The 21,541-nt window shown below is 43.0% G+C and overlaps 1 protein-coding gene across 4 annotated transcripts in view; it reads left to right on the forward strand.

The window, feature by feature from the left end:
• Toc (toucan) overlaps nt 1-20,169 on the forward strand; it is a 145,734-nt gene extending 125,565 nt beyond the window's left edge. For all 4 annotated transcript variants that reach the window (XM_076799077.1, XM_076799078.1, XM_076799079.1 and 1 more), the window contains 4 exons: nt 2,471-2,560; nt 10,614-10,780; nt 13,169-13,343; nt 16,328-20,169. In XM_076799077.1, the coding sequence (XP_076655192.1) occupies nt 2,471-2,560; nt 10,614-10,780; nt 13,169-13,343; nt 16,328-17,517 (1,622 nt within the window). In that variant the 3' untranslated portion in view covers nt 17,518-20,169. The remainder of the gene's footprint in view (nt 1-2,470; nt 2,561-10,613; nt 10,781-13,168; nt 13,344-16,327) is intronic.
• The last annotated feature ends 1,372 nt before the right edge of the window (nt 20,170-21,541 follow it).

A 21,541-nucleotide genomic window follows, 5' to 3' on the forward strand; every position in this document is an offset into this window, starting at 1 on the left:
CTCGATTTTTCTTGACGATCCGACAGCCTTTATAGTCGACTGTTTTGTCAGGTATTTGTGCTCCTGTCAGAGACAACGCCTTGGCGTCGATTCATCCATCTAGTCTCCGGGTCTTTCAGTATTTTCGTCAGGGACAGAGCTGTAGTCGGTTATATGGAACAGAAGTTGATTAACAATTTTAAGTTGCGGAGTGTATAAAATTAATCAGATAGGATTCCAAATAGCAGAGTGTACGTAACAGATTGTGAATAGCAAAGTGTATGTAACAGATTTTGAATAGCAAAGTGTATGTAACAGATTTTGAATAGCAAAGTGTATGTAACAGATTTTGAATAGCAAAGTGTATGTAACAGATTTTGAATAGCAAAGTGTATGTAACACATATTGAGTAGCAAAGTGTATAATATTAAGTAGATAAAATTCCAAATAGCAAAGTGTACGTAACAGATTGTGAATAGCAAAGTGTACGTAACAGATTTTTAATAGCAAAGTGTATGTAACAGATTTTGAATAGCAAAGTGTACGTAACAGATTTTGAATAGCAAAGTGTATGTAACAGATTTTGAATAGCAAAGTGTATGTAACACATATTGAGTAGCAAAGTGTATAATATTAAGTAGATAAAATTCCAAATAGCAAAGTGTACGTAACAGATTGTGAATAGCAAAGTGTACGTAACAGATTTTTAATAGCAAAGTGTATGTAACAGATTTTGAATAGCAAAGTGTATGTAACACATATTCAGTAGCAAAGTGTATGAAGTTAATTAGATAGGATTCTAAATAGGAAAGTGTACGTAACAGGTTTTGAGTAGCAAAATGTATAAAATTAACTAGATAAAGTTCCAAATAGCAAAGTGTACGTAACAGATTTTGAATAGCAAAGTGTACGTAACAGATTTTGAATAGCAAAGTGTATGTAACACATATTGAGTAGCAAAGTGTATAATATTAAGTAGATAAAATTCCAAATAGCAAAGTGTACGTAACAGATTGTGAATAGCAAAGTGTACGTAACAGATTTTGAATAGCAAAGTGTATGTAACAGATTTTGAATAGCAAAGTGTATGTAACAGATTTTGAATAGCAAAGTGTATGTAACAGATTTTGAATAGCAAAGTGTACATAACAGATTTTGAATAGCAAAGTGTACATAACAGATTTTGAATAGCAAAGTGTACATAACAGATTTTGAATAGCAAAGTGTATGTAACACATTCAGTAACAAAGTATATGAAATTAACTAGTTAGAATTCTAAATATCAAAGTGTACATAACAGATTTTGAGTAGCGAAGCATACAAAATTAATGGAATATGACATATGTGCAACGGTGATACCAAATCTGTTAATGAGTTTATGAACAGAGTGTTGATTCAAATTGATTAGGCCAATTCCAGAAAATGAAAAAGAAGTAAAGACAGAATTCAAGTGTATATATTGTTATATAGTATTGTTTACGACTAAGATTATACCTAGGCAGTTCAGACGCTGAGGGCAGAATTTGTTTACCCTGTTTTGTTTTATCAAGCGTTTATACCCCCTCAACCTCTGACCTGCCTAGTATGACCCTGAGACGATTCAAGGAGAAAGTACATTTTTAATCAACTTCGGTTTCTCACAATCTAGTTGGATCGTTTTCGTTTTGCAAAAAAGATCCGCACGGTCATAAATAACGTAACAATATTCCTAAATTCGTTTGTTCTTCTACCAATTACCGAAATTGTCTGCGATGATCGACAACAATTATAATCGCCAGAGTCCGTAGCCTCATACTGTAGTCCCTCGAATAGCTGGCATAATTTACAGTTGTAAATTAGTTTGTATCATTTCCACGAGCTCGCGCATTGTCCTCGAGTGAATTTATTAGTCGTTTCCGAGTAATTTTATGGGCGACTTCTACCTGCAGCAGGCTTTCACCTGTATTGCAACCTGCGTGAGAACTTTGTAATTGATCCGCCTGCGGGAGCGAGAGTGCGCTCTATGGTATTGTCCGGGACCAGTTCGGTCGTGTCAGTGACAGCGACAATAACTTCTTTTATTAGTTACTTTTACAGTAACGCCTTTTGTTCTGTACTGCGAATTTTCGTACGAGTTAGTTTAGAGTTTCGCAAAGCTGTTCTCAAAGGTGAGATTTAGGATCGAGGATCGAGGATGGAAAGGAAAACTGGGTCGATCGGCGTTCGTTGACGCTTCTTTCCTTCCGGTTGCTGGTTCCCTACGTCGGTTCGCCTCGTTATTATTCCCCTAGGAAACGTTAGCTGTCGCGCTCGAGGTTTTCACGTAAAAGGTTCCGGGGCTGGTTCGCATTATCTCGCGCGGGCAGCAAAACGGTTTACGGGAAACGGTACTCGGCGCAAACGTGTTCTCCTCTCTCTCTCTCTCTCTCTCTCTCTCTCTCTTTCTCTCTCTTCTGTCTCCCCTCTCGTCTCGTCAACGCAGCTAATATCTATTCTCTTCATTTTATTCCAGAGAAGAGTCCGTCGGCGACGCGAAAACCGGCAACCAGGCGATTAACGAGCACCGCCCCGTCGAAGCATGGTTCAACGACAGCGTCGAAAGGTATACATCGATATTATCGCCGGATCGGTGGAAAACAAAAAGAAACTGGACTATGCCGGTCACACACCGCTTTACGCCAACATTAGGACAGATCGCAGAACCACTGAATTGTTTACCGCTCGAGACATTGGCGGATCGATGAAATTTGACAAACTTGATCTACACTGTCCGCAAAGACACGGACCAGTTCAGTACAATAATACTACGTTTCCGATACTAACGCACAAGCGTAGACAAAATTCTTTGAGACCGTCGCTAATGTGTCGAAGAAAAAGCTGTTCAAAATATCGAGAAATTATCGAAATACAGTCAAACCTGTTTTTCTGCGGCGGATAGGGACCGCACAAACGAAATATTCAGAAACTTTATAAATAGCTACAACAAATCATTATTTACAACATATTAAAGAAAATCTTTGTAAGCGGTTTTGTAAGAGGGATCGCATAAAAAGAAGTCTCACATAGAAAATATGTCAAAGATTTACGAAATAGCGAGAAAGTGCTTTCCAAACAAAATAAATAACTAAATTACACATGGGAACGTTTAAAAAAGAATTTAATTTCTCATTTGAAACATGGAGAAATTTTCAAAATGCACATTATTCAATATTACTCGTCGTGGTCCAAAACGCGCGTCTTGTGATGAGAACATGACAAGGGTGTTGTAACGCCAACAACATTGGCATTCAAATACCGCATAAAAAAAAATCGCATAGAAAAGGACCGCACAGAAACAGGTTTGACTGAACAGTGAATTCTCATTACGAGTCAGTGCCAACCTTACAATTTGGAGTCGGTGGAACTACCCACACCATCGCGGTGAGGGGCCGAAGCTCGAGAGCCGTCTCGAGAAAGACATTTTCTCAGTCTTTATGTCACTATCGCTTAGCAGTCATAGGCTTTTATGACATGTAGACGGATATGACTCTTAGGTTTCCAATGTGCCCTGTGTATTTCAAAGGCGACGCTCGGCGACAACCTCAGATTTCGTCTAAGAGTCACCAGAACGGCGCAACTGACTAGTAACGAGAATTCCGAGAAAACGAGAGAGTCCCGTTTCTTTTTGATCGCGCTCGCGGCCCCTTAGTTATGGCAACCCGCGAGCTTCGGCGAGCTCGAATCCACGTTCACGCGGCGCGCCTCGTTCCCGCGAAGATAATAGCTGGAGGAAACGACGGGACGAGCTTTCTAATTGATCGGCCGGCAGCCCGGCTGGTTTCTAAAAAGGTCCCACGGTCATTTCGCGGTGCGTGTACTCCGCGTGGAACACGCGGGGGATCTCCCTCGATCATTTCGTTTCACCGCGTGCTCCCGGGAGCGGAGTTCTTCTCGCAGAGACGCGGGGCGGGTCGTGCCTGCCCGTCCTTTCGAAGAAAGTCGCGGCTTTCACTGGGTCCTGACCGGGTCCCTGTTAACCGTGCGGCACCGGTGCCGCGGGCCCCGACGCTACGGCCCCTCGGATTCTTGAAAAACCCACCGGGCAAAGCGTGCTCCCCGGACAGGTAGCGACGGTGACGCACCCGTCCAGCGAAAGTAAATCTTCCGACGGACCTGCTCGTTCGGTAATCGACGGAATTTACGCACGCTCCGAGAGATTACGCAGGCTTAGTCACGCGATCGGCTCATCATCTACTTTTCCCGGGCCTTGAACCTGGAAAAGGTCGCTCAGGCAACGCACGAACCGCTCCCGGGACGATTCGAACACGTCCCTTCGGACCCTCGAGCCTCGGAGAAATCCAAATTGTCAATCCGTTCGCCGTGCCCTATGCGTTTTGTATACAACCATTCCTGTACCGATATTCGAACATTCTTCAACCCTGCTGGGGTATATAATTTGTTCACTGTTTTTGCAATCAAAATGGCTTTATAGTCGTGACAGAGATGATTAGGTGCAACGCAAAACGGTAGAAACGGTTCTCGCAATTGATGAGAATTTTTATTTAGCGTAGAGCTCCGCAGTCTAATAATTACACTCCACAGATAACAATAACTTTCTAATAGAGTTCTCTAACAATATTGTAGGCGAAGGGATCCAATTACTGTGGGGGTTACTGTGCCTATATTAATTATATTTTTGAAGCATACTGCACATTAATAAGGAGATATATAGCATATATATTAACTGATTTTAATGGAAAACATCTTATATCCCTTCTTTAATGTTCATTATGCTTCAAAAGCACATATATATTATACTTTTAAAGTATAATGAATATTAAAAAAGAGATGTATAACATATGTATTAACCTACTTTTAATGAAAAACATTTAATATCTCTTTATTGTTCATTATGCTTGAAAAGTAAGTATAATTAATGTAGGCACATATATATATTATACCTACTTTTGGAGCATAATGGATATTAAAAAAGGGATGTGTAACATGTATATTAACTGATTTTAATGGAAAACATTTAATGTCTCTTCTTTAATGTACATTATGCTTTAAAAATATAATTAATATAGGCACATATATATTATACTTACTTTTGAAGCATAATGAATATTAAAAAAGGAATGTGTAACGTGTATATTAACTGATTTTAATGGAAAACATTTAATATCTCTTCATCAGTATTCATTATGCTTTAAAAGTATAATTAATATAGGTACATATATATTATACTTACTTTTAAAGCATAATGGACATTGAAAAAGGGATGTATAACATGTATATTAACTGATTTTAATGGAAAATATATCAATATCTCTTCATCAATATTCATTATGCTTTAAAAGTAAGTATAATCAATATAGGCACGGTAATTGGCGCCCGCACAGTAATTGGGTCCCTTACCCTACGATCGAAGAACGAACGAATGAAAGTATGGACGAATTGCTTTCGAGCAAAGCCAGAAAGACGAAACAGTTCGGGAAACGAGAATCGGCAACGAAGAGGGATACTTTCTCGTTGTACGTACTCTCCGATCCCGAAGACGTTCTTAGGATGTTCCGGCGCGCGAGGAGTATCGTACACACACACGGTCTCGTGTTATCTGGAACAAATTACCGAAGCGAAGATCATTATCAATGACCGTCCGCGTCCTAGAAAGCACGTATCGGGTCGAGTTTCTACGAGGCTTGTTCACGGTCTTCTACTTCCTTTCGTTTTAATTTAGTGTCCCCATTAATCATTCATGAACCGGAGGCCCCCGACCAAAGGAATCTCCGGAGATATCCGCGAATCTTCGCCGACGATGATTCCTCGCGAATTCCTCGCGCGAGCGACGCGACGCAACGCGACGCGCCCGGCGAATGACGAAATCGAGGTCCGCGCGCGGAATCGGCAATCGGCGGAAGAGCGTTATCCGATCCATCGATCATTATCCACGATCGGACACGTATTGTCTCGCACGATTACGGCGGGCGGCCATCTACGGTCGAGCAATTCCAAATGGAAAAGCGAATTTATTCGGAGCACGGCACCTTGAAATATAATTCATCGGCGCGCGCGCGCGAACCACCGCTCGAAAACCTCGTCAACGCACGCTCCCAATCCCAGGCGATTTTCATGAAAAACTGCCACGCTTATCCCTTGAAAAAATCGATTCGCCATTTTTCTGAAAACTCTTTTCAACGAAACATGCTCAGGTTTTTCGGGACAACGAAATTTCGTTGACCTTCGTGGCCCCGTAGTATCGCGGTGACCGATATTTAAAAAATTCATGCCGCGTTTGGTACACTTTAAGCTTGCAGATTTTCAATTTTTTAGAGTAAATGATACGACATGAAATACTATAATAATGTGATCATCGGAGAAGATCGTTATAAAATCGGCAATTTCAAGGTTCGCCAATTTTTTAAAAATCGATTCTGCGGTGGAAAAATTTGGAAAAATTCACAGTCGTGTGTGCCATTAGCTGGGACGTTCACGAATTTTTTCGTAATTTTTTGTTAAGCGGAACCGAAGAAATAATTCATTGAACTACCCTTGTGGTAGGGGTACCCACACGAAATTTGCCACAGGTTTCGCTACGGAAAAAAAATCAATTTGGTTTCGATTGACAATGGAATTTTGGTCAAGCTCTCGAGAAATGGCGGAGCATTCGGAACACTTTAATTTTGCAGATTTTCAATTTTTTCTAGTAATTGATACGACACGAATATTAGAATAATGTGATCATCCGAGAATTTCGTTATAAAATCGGCAATTTCAAGGTTCGCCAATTTTTTAAAAATCGATTCTGCGGTGGAAAAATTTGGAAAAATTCACAGTCGTGTGTGCCATTAGCTGGGACGTTCACGAATTTTTTCGTAATTTTTTGTTAAGCGGAACCGAAGAAATAATTCATTGAACTACCCTTGTGGTAGGGGTACCCACACGAAATTTGCCACAGGTTTCGCTACGGAAAAAAAATCAATTTGGTTTCGATTGACAATGGAATTTTGGTCAAGCTCTCGAGAAATGGCGGAGCATTCGGAACACTTTAATTTTGCAGATTTTCAATTTTTTCTAGTAATTGATACGACACGAATATTAGAATAATGTGATCATCCGAGAATTTCGTTATAAAATCGGCAATTTCAAGGTTCGCCAATTTTTTAAAAATCGATTCTGCGGTGGAAAAATTTGGAAAAATTCACAGTCGTGTGTGCCATTAGCTGGGACGTTCACGAATTTTTTCGTAAGTTTTTGTTAAGCGGAACCGAAGAAATAATTCATTGAACTACCCTTGTGGTAGGGGTACCGACTAGAAATTTGCCACAGGTTTTGCTACGGAAAAAAGATTAATTTGGTTTTGGGGATAGGTTTGCTCTACCACGTTGAGTAGAATTTTGGTCAAGTTCTCGAGAAATGGCAGAGCATGCGCGGCGGTTGCTATCCCCGTTTTCCTGCGCTCCTCTCGGAGCGAGCCGATCCGAGAGAAGTTTACGAGCCATAAAACTGGCGTCGGTGTGCGAGCAATGATAAAACGCCGGAGCCGGTCCGATATTAAGTGGCGTTTGTTGGTTTAATTTTCCAGTGAAATGAAGCTACCAGCTTCCTCTCCTCTCTCTCTCTTTCTCTCTCTCTCTCTCTCTCTCTCTCTCGCGCTCCTTTTATTCTGCGCGTTCGCGCGCGCTAGAAACCCGAACCCGAGGACTTTCTCGAGCCACCGGGAACAATAAGTGAAACAGGTGTTAACGGGGTACTCCAGTCTAGATGTTACGGTGTTTTCCCCATAAAACTTAGAAAACCATTTTGCCACGATCGAACGACCTTGTTTACGCTTTTACTCGCGGCTGCCGACGCGACGGGCGCCCGCCGATTTTTCAACTCGGCGCTTCTCCTTTTGTTCGATTCCCAGGAGCAATTTTGTATTATGCGCGGCATAGTTAAAGCACGACGACGTTTAACAGCATGTCATTAACACGTTGAACGCTATGACTTATGCATTCGTGGAAAAAAGGAGCAGGCGTAATTTAAAATGACTACTGAAGGATCTATTATCTATCCATGCACCATAGACTTTCAGAAATTAGAAAATAATCGTCGGTAGGTAATTTGTTAACATGTTGACTGCCATGTCACGCGTATATGGAAGACGGAATTATTTTTCCAGGTTTTAAAATTAATTTTTACGTTAATATATTCATTGCACCAAATTTGATTAGGATCTGTAAAATGTAAGAAAGTTGGAGAACTATTCAATATCATTATATATTAATATAATATAATATTTTAAGATCAATATAATATAATACATTATAATATTAATATAATATAATATAGCATAATATAATATAATATATAGACTGCGGATCTTTATACATTTAAGGCTTCCGAAAATTTTCAAAAAATACCATAATATAAAATTCCACAGAATTTAGTACGATTTTTATTTATCTCAGATCTACTAAGGTCACTACCACTGAAAATTTGATTTCATTTGTTTCTACTTTCCTAAAATTTGCCTACAAAAATAGATAATTGCCTAAACATTCACAGTTTAACAATATAATATTTTATTTCATTAAATAACACTTTGATTTTATGGAATTTTCGAGGTTTCGAGGTTTGCCTACAAAAATGGAGAATTGCATAAACATCCGCAGTCTAACAATATAATATTTTATTTCATTAAATACTTTAATTTTATGGAATTTTCGAGGTTTCGAGTTTTGCCTACAAAAATGGAGATTTGCCTAAACATCCGCAGTCTGATAATACAATATTTTATTTCACTAAATAACTTACTTTGATTTTATGGAATTTTCGAGGTTTCGAGGTTTGCCTACAAAAATGGAGAATTGCCTAAACATCCGCAGTCTGATAATACAATATTTTATTTCACTAAATAACTTACTTTGATTTTATGGAATTTTCGAGGTTTGCCTACAAAAATGGAGAATTGCCTAAACATCCGCAGTTTAACAATATAATATTTTATTTCATTAAATAACACTTTGATTTTATGGAATTTTCGAAGTTTCGAGGTTTGCCTACAAAAATGGAGAATTGCATAAACATCCGCAGTCTAACAATATAATATTTTATTTCATTAAATACTTTAATTTTATGGAATTTTCGAGGTTTCGAGGTTTGCCTACAAAAATGGAGATTTGCCTAAACATCCGCAGTCTGATAATACAATATTTTATTTCACTAAATAACTTACTTCGATTTTATGGAATTCTCGAGGTTTCTAGTTTGGCAGTCAAAGTGTTAAGGAAAATTGCTGAGGGAAAAATGGCGAAAATATTTCCTAGAGATTTTGTCGTTATCGTCGGCACCCGTGTTACAAACTGCTTATAAACAATCTATTAGATCACCCAGAGAAGGTTCCACGTCTCGATGGAGTTGCTCCAGAGATTCTCGGCGACTCGCGATCACCGCACAGTGGACGTCGGTTCTCCTCGTGCGCTCGTCTTCTAGTTCCTCCGTCGGAGGTAGCACACCTCGTTTCAAGGTGGTGGTAGGAGTGGTCTCGTCGCAGAGAGGCAAGGAGGGATACGTCGGTCCGCGAAGCAGCCTGTGGCTCGTGCTAATTCAGTCGAAGCGCGGACTTGCTCGGCAAATCGTTACAAATCGTGAACCCGATTAGACCCGTCCGTGTGTTCCCTCAGTGTCATTCTCTAAAAACGCGCGCGCCTGCCCTAACAAACGGGGGTGCGTCATCCGAAAGTGTCCAGAGTGATCATCAAAAAAAAAAAAATAAATAAAACGTTCCACTATTCCTCCTCGAGGAAGGAAAATTTCGTCTAAGGAAGAATCCCTGGAGGAAAAATAGCGCCCGAAGGAAGGATTCTTCGGGAGATTGTGCGCGAGGGACCGGAAGTGGCGTCGACAGGCGGTTCAGGGATCCTCCCTCCTCCTCGGGGATACTTTGAATTTCCCGGGAATTTCGATGTCACGGTGTCGGCGCAGCTTCGGTTTCCCGGTGGAGCCGTGGGCTCGTGCACTCGACCTTAACCCAGAGACTGAGAGGCTCGCCGAGACGCAGCCAGGTCGCTCTTGAACGCGTTCGCTGGCCCGAGAGAGCCGAAATAAAATCGCTTCGAAAAGGAGAGGGAGAGAGAGAGAGAGAGAGAGAGACGTGGACTTTGTTTTCCCGGTTCGACAAAAATCACGGGCCCGAGAAGCACGGCATGCTTCCACGTTGGTCGTCGCGACGACAATATGGTGCGAGCCTGTTCCTCCGGTGACGAGGCCGCCGAGCCGAACTGACGCGCGAGAATTTTCCGGGACGGGCCCGGGTTTTCTCTCCGCCACGGAGAAACAGGTCCCCCTCGACTTTCCAACCGTGTTCTCTCTCCTCGGAAACGAGTTTTCCGCCAGGCGATCGACTTTCTTCGCGAACATGACCACCGGGGACAGGGGGCCCGTCGACTCCTCGGGGACTCTCGTCGCGTTTCACCGGCCCCGAAACCGTCGAGTACCCCGCGAGAGATGAGAGATCGTCCCCACCCCCCACCCCCTACCCCCCTATCGTAGACTCCCGACGGAGATGAGAGAACGACGGACTTGAGGATCGACGCGTCTCGCGGGATCGAACGATCCTCACCCTATCCGAGTTCTGTAAACGAAGGTGTCCAGGTGTCGATCCTCGATGGTGATGGGACCGGTGGCCTTAGTTGCAGATCGGGAGACCAAAGAACACGGTTACGTGGTGAGCAGACCGTCCCTGGAGACCCGGGACCAGGCCGCGCAAACCGACAGCCTCTACGAGAAGAACCGGAACCAGAGGACCGAACAGGTCGTGCAAGCACTGTCCGTCACCGTGCAATACTTGGCCTACGAGGTGAGTGCTCTTCGATGTTTCCGATTTTTACGGATCTCTTGCGAGACCGAAAAGAGCCGGAAATCGCTTTTCGAACGAGACCATGGAGACTTTCTGGTTGTAATATACAGTGTTTACTCGATATATGTCGCCGAGGCCTGGGTGGTAAGCGTCGCGGAATTATCCCCACTACCGCGCGGTAGTTCGAGAGACCTGGGACGTCGAGGCGTGTGAACGTAACACGGCTAGGGCAGAGGTGTGTGGAATTAGAATTGAATTAGTCCAGGAAATGGAATTACAAAGTAACTGAATTACATTGTAATTCAGTGATATTGTAATTTATAATTCGGATCTTGATTCAATTAAATTACCATGTAATTCGTAGTTGCAATTGTGGTACAATTATAAAATTCTTTGTAATCAAATCGCATGAAATACCGTTACGTATTATGAACGAGGATGAGGAATAAAAAATGCATGGCATAGAGAGCAAACAATTGTATGAAAGAAAAATATAAAAATATGTTGCACTTCTTCAAAGCTCTGGGCTATAATTAAGAGAGCTGTATTGTATTTCAATTATATTGTATTTCAATCACACATATGACTAAAATAATTAGTTATTGAATTAAACAATTACCAATCACCAATTATTTCAATGAGATGTGTGATTGAAATACAATATAATTAAAATACAGCTCTCCAGATTACAGCCGAGAATTTTGAAGAAGTGCAATATATTTTTATGCTTTTCTTTTATTCAATTAATTTGGAAGCTTTGAATTATGTAATTCAGTTGCGACGTAGTTGAATTATCATATAATTGAAATATAATGTAATTCAATTGTGTAGTTGAATTACTATGTAATTGAAATATAATGTAATTCAATTGTGTAGTTGAATAACTATATAATTGAAATATAATGTAATTCAATTGTGTAGTTGAATTACTATATAATTGAAATACAATGTAATTCAATTGTGTAGTTGAATTACTATATAATTGAAATATAATGTAATTGAATTATGTAGTTGAATTACTATATAATTGAAATACAATGTAATTCAATTGTGTAGTTGAATTACGATGTAATTGGACTAGCACAATTCTGGGCTAGGGTATGTTGTCTCCTACACGATACATGACGCTGACAAGACCGGTGTTGTTGACATATATCGAGAATTCACTGTATATACCCAGCACTGGAAAACCCTCGTGGCTTTTTACCTGGTGGTCCTCCGTTTTGGAGAACAGCGAGTTTACAGTTTTGCTATACGCTAAGAACTATGAATGAGAAACACATTACAAGAAGATGGCGCCGGGCTGTTGAGGCCCCTGGCTACTACGCCACGAAAGTCCCGAATTCGAATTCACGCATAGTATATTTTTATTTTTTGAATATACATTTTTATATCGCTAAGCAATTTTTGTTTTATTGCCATAATATTGCTCGTAAACGTAATTAATTTCAATTCAATTGATTGAAGAAACGTAATTAACACTAGGTTTACGGGACCCGTCAAAATGACGGGTTCTAATATTTTTAATTTACAATTATTAAGATTCTGAAGATGCATCTTCAATTTATTTATTTGGCTATATGTTATTAAAGAAAAAATGGCTAAAAATTTGGGAAGCACATTCCTGTCATTTTTATAAACTAATGTAAAATGGTCACTTTTAGTGCTCCGTAAACCTAGTTTTAATTTCAGTTCAATTAATCGAATAAACGTAATTAATTTCACTTCAATTCTTTGAATAAACGTAACTAAATTCAATTCATTTTCTAAAATTCAAAACTGTTCTAAACAATGATTCCTATTCGCTGCTCTAGTGCCATCTGAATAAATAATTGTACTTGTCCTGAAACTATTTTCTCGAATTTTGTCTCTCGAAGACAACTATTATAGTCTTGCTCAAAAAGCGATTTCCGGCACCGTGAGATCTCCTCGTCAGCTTAAAAAAGGAAGCATGTTCTGCTCCAGTTTATTGCAATCGAGAGAAACAATGTTTGATTCTAACAAAACTAAGTCGCATGCCAAAAAAAAAAGTACAGGAAATATTCCAATTTCCTAGCCATCAGAAAATCAACAGTCGAAAAACGGGTCATCGGAGACCCAACGGTGCCAGCTAAGGGTTAAACGTGTTCAGTGTTCATAGAGAGCCAGACTAACCGTCTCGAAAATGAAATGTGATAGAAAATTAATAAAGATTATCAAAAAATGAGTAAATCTACTAGAAAACTAATCGAAAACCGCGAAGAAAAAACGAAAATGGGAACGTTGGTTCCCCCGTGGACTAGATCGGCGAGATCGCGGCAAATAGGCTCGCAGAAACGTAATCTCCGAGCATACCAATCGGGGCCACTTTTAATTTGTTTAACCGGTCGTCGTTCGCCTGTCGCACAGTTGGACGCGTTTTCTACCCCGAAGCTGAAAAAGGAGCGCGACAACATGAAAAAAGAATGGATGTCGAGCTGCACGGAGATCGAGGAGCTGAGGACTAGAAACCTCGGCATTGAAGAGAGGCTCGAGTCGGAGAGGGAGAAACATCGAAGAGCCTTGGACCAGCTTCGCGAAGATCGTGAGTCTTGCCAACAGTTTAATTCGTCTTTCTTTCGCAGCCTTCTGGCTCCGTCAACCGTGTGCGTGTCCGACGCTCTCCTCCGTGTGACGTAATTCACAAGACCGTTACTCCGCGCACGGTTTCCCGAAACCGGTTGTCGTCATCCCCAACCATCCCTTCAATAATCCCGTCAAATAATGATCTACAGTTCCTCTTCTCGATTTTGTAGCCAGGAATCTCTGCACACCGGGTGTTCACCTCCTCCAGATAAGAAAAGGCCCGCGATCGACCACGCACGCAACACACAATCAAGCTCGAATTTCTTTCCGTTGGATCCACGACTAAGGGCCCGGCGTGTCTTTTTAATTAATAATTTCCATTCACAACCTTCAGACACAGACTTAAGATCCGTCTTGGACTTGATCCGACGGGTCTTCAGTCTCAGACTAAACTTGTCACAAGTTTGGCTCAAGTTTTTCGCTTTATTTCGCAGAGCATCAAGACAAAATATAGCTCAATTTATAGCTGGAGATATCTTCTAGTGCGCGCTGGTCTCGACTTCATCCAGAAAACTCATCCAATGGCGTAGAAATGCTTGGATTCCACGGCACGCACATCGTCAATTTTTCGCCTACTTCTAACGCTTATATTACCAAATATCTGCATAATCTCGGCAGCTGATGACCAGCGCGCGCTAGATTGAACCTTTCTCTTTCGAATGAGCCCTTTACCAGTGACAAAATCTTCTTATTTAAGAACGAAAACTTGAAGCACGTAAAACCATTTTTTGACGGTAATGTAGGTACTCTACCTTATCGCGAATCTACGAAGACCGGACAAATCGGCGAAACACCCTGGCCGCCTGGTCGCCTAACTTCTACGATTCTTCAACTTCTACGATTCTACCGGTATTTCGGTTCCTGTCGAATTCAGCAGTGTAAATTTATTGAGATGATTCTAGTCCTGAATTTATGACGAGATCGAAAGGAAAACTGTGAAAATACAGTCAAACCTGTTCTTGTGCGATTTTTTTTTTACGTGGTATATGAATGCCAACGGTGTTGGCATTACAACACCCTTGTAATGTTCTCATCACAAGAAGATGCACGTTTTGGACTACGACGAGTAGCATTGAATTATGTGCATTTTGAAAATTTCTCCATGTTTCAAATGAGAAATTAAATTCTTTTTTCAATGCTTCCATGTGCAATTTAACACTGGAACTACCGAGCCCTAAACGTGACTTAGACTTATCCCTTTATAATAACAGCAAGATTGAATTTGCTCAGGTTTCACTAATCGTGGAAGAAAAAATCATCCACCAGTCATTTTGACTGATTCGGTAGTTCTAGTGTTAATTATTTATTTTGTTTGGAAAGCACTTTCTCGCTATTTCGTGAATCTTTGACATATTTTCAAAATCTTTGACAAAATTTTCTTTAATATATTGTACAAAATTATTTGTCATAGCTATTTATGTAGTTTCTGAATATTTCTTTCGCGCGGTTTCTTTTATGCGGTCCCTATCTACCGCACAAAAACAGGTTTGACCGCACTTGAAAAAGTCAGGGACAATGTATATTATTTTCGAGAAACAGATATGTCTGTGTTTTGCAACTGAGGCAGACAATTCTTTATGTCGCATAAAAATCCGCAGTGCAATTACTATGCTGTGGGTCTTAATGCAAGATAAAAATTGTTTTCGTCAATTGCAATTCACAGGAATTTAATATTCTCTTTAATGGTCAAGGGTAGTCAATAGGAAAGTTTTCAGCTTTATTTCTCGGGGGATCAAGGCAAAATATGGCTCAGTTTGTAGCTAGAGAGAGTTTCTAGTGCGCGCTACCCTCGATTTCATCCAGAAAACTCGTCCAATGGCACAAAAATGCTTGGAGCCTACTTCTAACGCTTATATTACCAAATATCTGCATAATCTCGTCAGCTAATGACCAGTGCGCACTGCGTTGAACCTTCCTCTTTCGAGCGAGCCCTTCCCCAGCGAAAAATATTCTCATATAAGGTCAAAAACTTTCTTCCCGTGAAACCATTTTTCGCCAATTTGTGTCGGTAACCTGGTCGCTCTACCTTATCGCCAATCTACGGAGTCTTGGCCCTAACAAACTGCAATGTTCTTCCTTTAATCTTTGCATTGTCTTACACCCATTTTTGTCATCTGTGCATAAAATCCTCAATCTGGTAATTACAATACACAAATGGAGGCGACGAAGGTATCTCGTTAGTGTTTAGGGCCGGTTTTTTTTTGGACCTTTTAATTGTTAAATGGCCAATTATCGGTGCCAATAGAGATAGAATATCGTTTAATTCGAAAGAACAAAGAATAACAATCTGGACGAGTCTGATATGTCGTAGGGCAAGGGGTTAAGGGTCAGTTCGTGCAGGTTTCGTGTTGGAATCGGCAGCGACGGCTCATCCGCTTTGTGCCAGGCGCACAGCGTCGTATATATGATAATGATATTCTCCCGGTAACAAGTTTAATGGTCCCGATGTCGGTGGCAGAGGTTTAAAGTGGAGCAATTGTTAATTAAAATCCGCGTGACGGCCGGTGGCCCACGCACTGTCCGACTCGGCCCGGTCCGCGTGGCTCGATGAATTTTCAAAAGCGGCCACGCACACACACACACGCACGCAAGCACGCACGCTCCACGAATCTATCCGTAAACGCTTCTCTCTTCTCTCTCGATTTAGTGGCCACGTAACGTTCATCGAGGTTAATTATAGGTTGGCACGTTCGACGGGCTTGATCCGTCCTGGCCTCTCCCCCACCTGTCTTAGCCATCTCTGTTTTTCTTCCCGTTTCTTTTATCCGAACGACGCCGATCGATCTCGAAAAAGCGAGACAGATTCGCCACAAAAAAAAAAGAAAAAGAAAAAGAAAAAGAAAAAGAAAAGCTTCCGTAACTTTGTTCCCTTCGACGCGACCCTGCAAGAAAGAGAGTATCGTTGTAGATTTTGTTAATGTAAATAAAATTCTCCGGTTACAGTGGAGGCTCGACACGCGGATCAGATAGCAACGCTGGAGGCCACGCTGCAGGAGGAGAGGCGCAGGTTGAACGAGGCGACGAAGGAGCACCGGGCAGCGTTGACGAAATTGCGAGCGGAACAGGAAGCGGAATATGCTCGCCGCGAGGCGGACCTGAAGCGGAGATCGGTGGTGCACGATCAGGGCGCCGCGTTGACGGCGGAGGTGGAGTCCCTGCGATCGGTGCTGGAGATCCGTAGCCAGGAGATCGCGTTGTTGCGATCGGAGCTGGACAACAGTCGGCGCGAGAACGAGGAGAAGGACGCTCTTCAGCAACGAGTGGACACGCTGGAGGCTAGGTGCGAGGACCTGAAAGCGCAGATACAGTGCAAGGAGACTCTCGAGAGGCAGATCGCGCACGACAACGAGATGCTGCACGAGTCGTTCCATCAGATCTCGAAGCAGAACAAGCGTCTCGCGCAAAGGAATGAGGAGCTTCAGTGGAGATTGCGTCAAAAAAACGAGGTGGTGACCGTTCTTGCGAATCTGACGCCTAGATTGTCGCGGTCGATGGGCCCGGAGCAGGTCGAGCACACGCTGTCGCCAGACAAGAACGGTCCTCAGTCGTCCTCGATGGTAAAGTTCATGGTGGAGAAAGGCGACTCGGTCTCCTGGACCCTGGAGATCGACGACGACACGTCGAAGAGCGGCGGGAGCGCGGATTGCACGCTCGCCGGGTCCACGCCGCCGAAGATCAGCAGATCGGATACGTCCGCGTCCGTATCAAGACAGGGATCGCTGCGATTGACGCCGAGGAGGCCGTCGGTGGACATGCGAGCAAGATCGAAAAGCATCTCGGTGACCGATTCCGCGCACGTCGAGGAGTCCGCGTGGAACCCGACCTGTAACTCGACGCCGAAAGCCCGTCGAAGACCCAGAAGCGATCCCTCGTCCTCGTCCTCGTCGAGCTCCTCGTCCTCGTCCTCCTCGTCCTCGTCGAACTGCGCGGTAGCCGTCGCCGTTGCCGCAGCCGCAGCCGCTGCAGCCGTCGCCGACGACTGCGGCGGAGGACAGAGGCCGCAGGAGGCCGGCGGCGAGGCGATGATCTCCGAGGAGACGTCCGCGACTAGCAGCGAGGACGAGTCGTCGACCAGCAGCGATATCCCGCCCCTGCCCATACAGTTCGCAAGCTGGGGCAAGCCGATCAAGTAACGTACCCGCGGACGTCTCCTTTTTCGCGACCACAAGCTTCTTCGGCCGCGAACGACGCCGCGCCTCGATTGAGAACTCGATTCGACGCGCACTTTTTCTATTACAGTCTGTACCTGTTCCAACGTGTATGTATTCCATCGCGGTCTCGGCGTCGTCGCGCGTAAGCCGTAGTCGATTCGCGGCAGGAAGCGCGGACGAGCGGACGTCCGACACGCTCTCGAACGATCCACTCTTTTTGAGCTTACACGCGATAGCTTCGCAGCATGCTCCGATCGCTGGTGTGTACGTGTTTATGCCTGTGCGTACGACTGTGTGTACGCTTGTGTGGGTGTTGATGTCCTAATCGAACGTTTTCGATTGGAAACGATTTTTACGGTATGACTGACCTTTTCGCGTTGCTGCGGTCGCCGAGCCGAATTTCCTGTATCTTTGTTTCCCGACACGGCCGCTTCCCGTGTCCAAGGCCTTGCTCGCTCGACAGCCCCGTATTCGGATCGCACGGCGCCTTGTAATTTGATATCGGGCGATAAACCGTTTCCCGGTTGCGTCTCGAAACGCGATGAACGGACCCCTCCGCAATCAACTCGCTGATCGGTTCTGTATAGTCTGTGTTCGTGTACAACGTTATTTGCTTTACATTCTATCGTCAGGATTATTCGTAAAGGTGGAACGAATTGGTCGGCGGGGGTGAAGAGCAGGGGTCCGTTACGGGGGCGCGCGCAGGGTTCGTTCGAGTCCGTGACAGTCGTGTCCCTGATTTGTTGAAACACATTTCCGGTACGTTGAGTGAAATTTTAGCGTGGTAGGACAGTAGGCAAGATATTGATTTATTGAGTCTAGGCGAGCTCTGTGTTCGCCGGAAGGGAAGAGTCACCTTTAGAGTAGAGAAAAGTGCGCGTAGATGTTATCGGGTCGATTTCGTTGGAGGGATCGATCGATGGTAGGATGTTCACGGGCTACCGATGGCGATTTGCGATGCCACGCGTTTCGCAATACCGAGGCGAATCTGGTGACGCACGTGTGCGCCGAGTTTAGTCGGAGGCTTGAGGCTTGAGGCTTTCAGAGGGGGTTCGTGGGTGCTAGCAGCGCCCAATTTTCAATGATTGTAACGAACGATCGTCTCGCTGGCAACACGACCAGCTTGATCACCGCGTAACGCTGCCGCCGATTCTGAAGCACCGATTCAATTAGAACCGGTGTATGTATTATGTACCCGACAGCCTCGACCCTTGGAACTGCGCACTGTGTTTGTTTGATTCGCGACACTTTTACACATGTCCGTTTTATAGTGTATAATGCGTTTATATTACGTCTGTACATAAACAACAACGATGTTTATAAATTAATTAGTCCTTATCGCAGACATTGTACATAGACAACGACCGTCAGTCAAAGCGATGATCCTCAATGGAAGCGAATGAAAGAGCAACAAATATGAACAGAGAGGAACGAAACGAAAAGGGGGAAAAACGGGTCGACGAGCTTGCATCGAATATTCGCGCGCGTGCTCGCGGCCAATATTAATTTGTCGTTGAGATATAGAGGGTGTCCCAAAAATATCGGAAGACCTTGAGAAGGTTGGTTCCTGGGGCGGAAATTTTCGCTATGGAAAAAGTTACTTCAATTGATCTCAGGAACCTACCGTTTCAAGGGTTTCCGATATTTCTGGGACAACCTGTATATACGCGTATATCTCGCAGAATATGTACACACATATATTCTGTATAATATACATATACAGCTTACCGGACAGTACGATTATCGTGGTTCGTCGCATGCGGATCGATTCAACAATTTTTATTGTTAGCTACTTACTTACAAACCCACGGAGTCGAGCGTGACGCGCACTCGCTTCCGAGACACTTCGGGGAATCAGTTTTTATAACGTTTAACATTTTATCGCGGCATTTTATCACTGGACAAGTCCATGTAACAGTCGTGACGCTCTTTCGCCGATAGGGAAAGAGCAGGTTGCGATGAGAAACGTTTTCGCCTGCAACAGAAGTTCGTACTATTCCGCGTTTTTTTTTTTTTCTTTCGATACTTTGTGTCCTGAATCGTATCATGCGCGTTGTTCAACGATACCTCTGTTCGGGACATTTTGCGTGCGCTAATTGTAAGGGATTTTTTTGGAATATGCACAATGAACAGTTACCGCGATACTTTTGAGTTGGATTTGAAATTTTCAAGAAAATTGAAAAATATTCGATGCGTGGCGGTAATTTGAAATACCACTACGGTGTACCTTCGAGAGATGAAGGGTTCGCGAACTCCTGTTGTTAGCAAATCGAGCATTTGATTGTCGTAATTAGATGACACGATTCATCTTTGACCGCTCCGTTTTTGCCGCGACGTCGTATCTACAGATGGTAATGCAGGTATCATGTGTCGTGTCGATTGCCGCGCGTCGATAAGTAATCGATCGATCGCGCGGGCGTTGATTCGAATTTGAATTGAAATACTCCGTTCCACGGAAAACTGGGGGGGGAAAAAAGTATGTTCGGTAGCAGTAGTATAGGAATAATTGGAGGGTGTCGAATTATAAGGAAACAGCAAGTATTATTCGCCGAGAAGTGTGTGTTTCTCTCACATGTGCTGGCAAATTCAATGTATTATATACCTATCAAATAAATATTATCTGAATTAAGATAATTCCTGTAGAGTCTTCTAAAGACGTTGAACTGTTGTCCATCGTTTTACTTCCTCTAGTGTAGTAGACAAAAGATTTCTATAGCAAATTCGTCAGATCTATTAACACAGACGAGGTATAGTAATAGACCAATCACCATATGGGGTTTCGTGTCTCACGATCTGAAATACCGACATCGTTGACGACAACTAGATTTCTTACGCCCTCTACTCTGACGAACGACAAATGTAGCAACTAGATCCATAAGAACCTGAGTAGGACGACCCTGAGGGCAAAATATCAATGTTGAAAAGTTCGGAAGCAAATTTCAATTAGAAATCAACGAACAATGATTGACGATGTTCATTGAATGACAAGGTAATCCGAAACAAACAGTGTGTTTCGGTTAATAATTTAAAGGAGCTTACCAAGAAGGTGAAGGTGGGCCCAGGGTAAACAAGGAAAGCATTGAAGGCCCCTTGGCCCATCCCGAGCTAACCTAAAGTAAATTCAAAATACCCAAGTTTTTATAACTAGCAAGTCTTAAATTCTATTTTACAATGTTATCGCAAATTATAAATCAGCAGCTATTAGCTCGATATTATTCTCTATTTGTAAGATACTAAAAGTTCTTACAGATAGAGAATAATACCGATTGCCCAGGTCTCACCACGAGGAGGTTGCTGCACGAGAGACCCGAAAGGAAGCCAGAAGGAATTCAATATGCTTCCTTCTGACTCCCTTTCTTACAATGACGATTTACAATATTAGAAACTAAATTTCGCAGATCGATAAATGGGAAAGATTACTTTTCCACTGACGGAAAAGGTCACTTTACCATTTACCTTATGTCGAGTAATTATTGCGGAGCAAAAGATGTGAATCGGAGAAGAAGTCTCCAATCCACGAGGGATCAAGAACGAATCAGGCAGAAGGCTCTGATTCTTTCAAAGAGAGCAACAAAGCCGAACCAGAGCAGAAGGCTCTAGATCGAAGGTGACGCGACGCGTACAATGCTTGCAGAACCAACTCCAGCCAGCACCGATACCCGACGTGTCCTCACGAAGAGCGATGGTCAAGAGAAGCGTTCAAACGATACCCTAAGTTTCCCCCACCCACCTGTCGCCAGGCAACGACTAGCGTTGAGGCGACTCGGGTGGACTTACGGCAGGGAGGATTTTACACGAGTGAACAGGTCTCTCGAACATCCCTCTCAATGGATCTACGCCGAGCACCGGTACCAACCGGTCTGGTACATACAAGCAAGGTCCGACACAGCAGAAGGCTATGTCGGAGTCAAAAATCGAGCCAAGTAAAGTCAAGTTAGGGCAAAAATTACTCGACACATATATAATACTAGCAAACAAGCTTAATAACTAACGCACGAACTTAAGT

The sequence above is a fragment of the Halictus rubicundus genome, chromosome 13, assembly GCF_050948215.1.
Source record: "Halictus rubicundus isolate RS-2024b chromosome 13, iyHalRubi1_principal, whole genome shotgun sequence".
In the NCBI taxonomy this organism is placed as follows: Eukaryota; Metazoa; Arthropoda; class Insecta; order Hymenoptera; family Halictidae; genus Halictus; species Halictus rubicundus.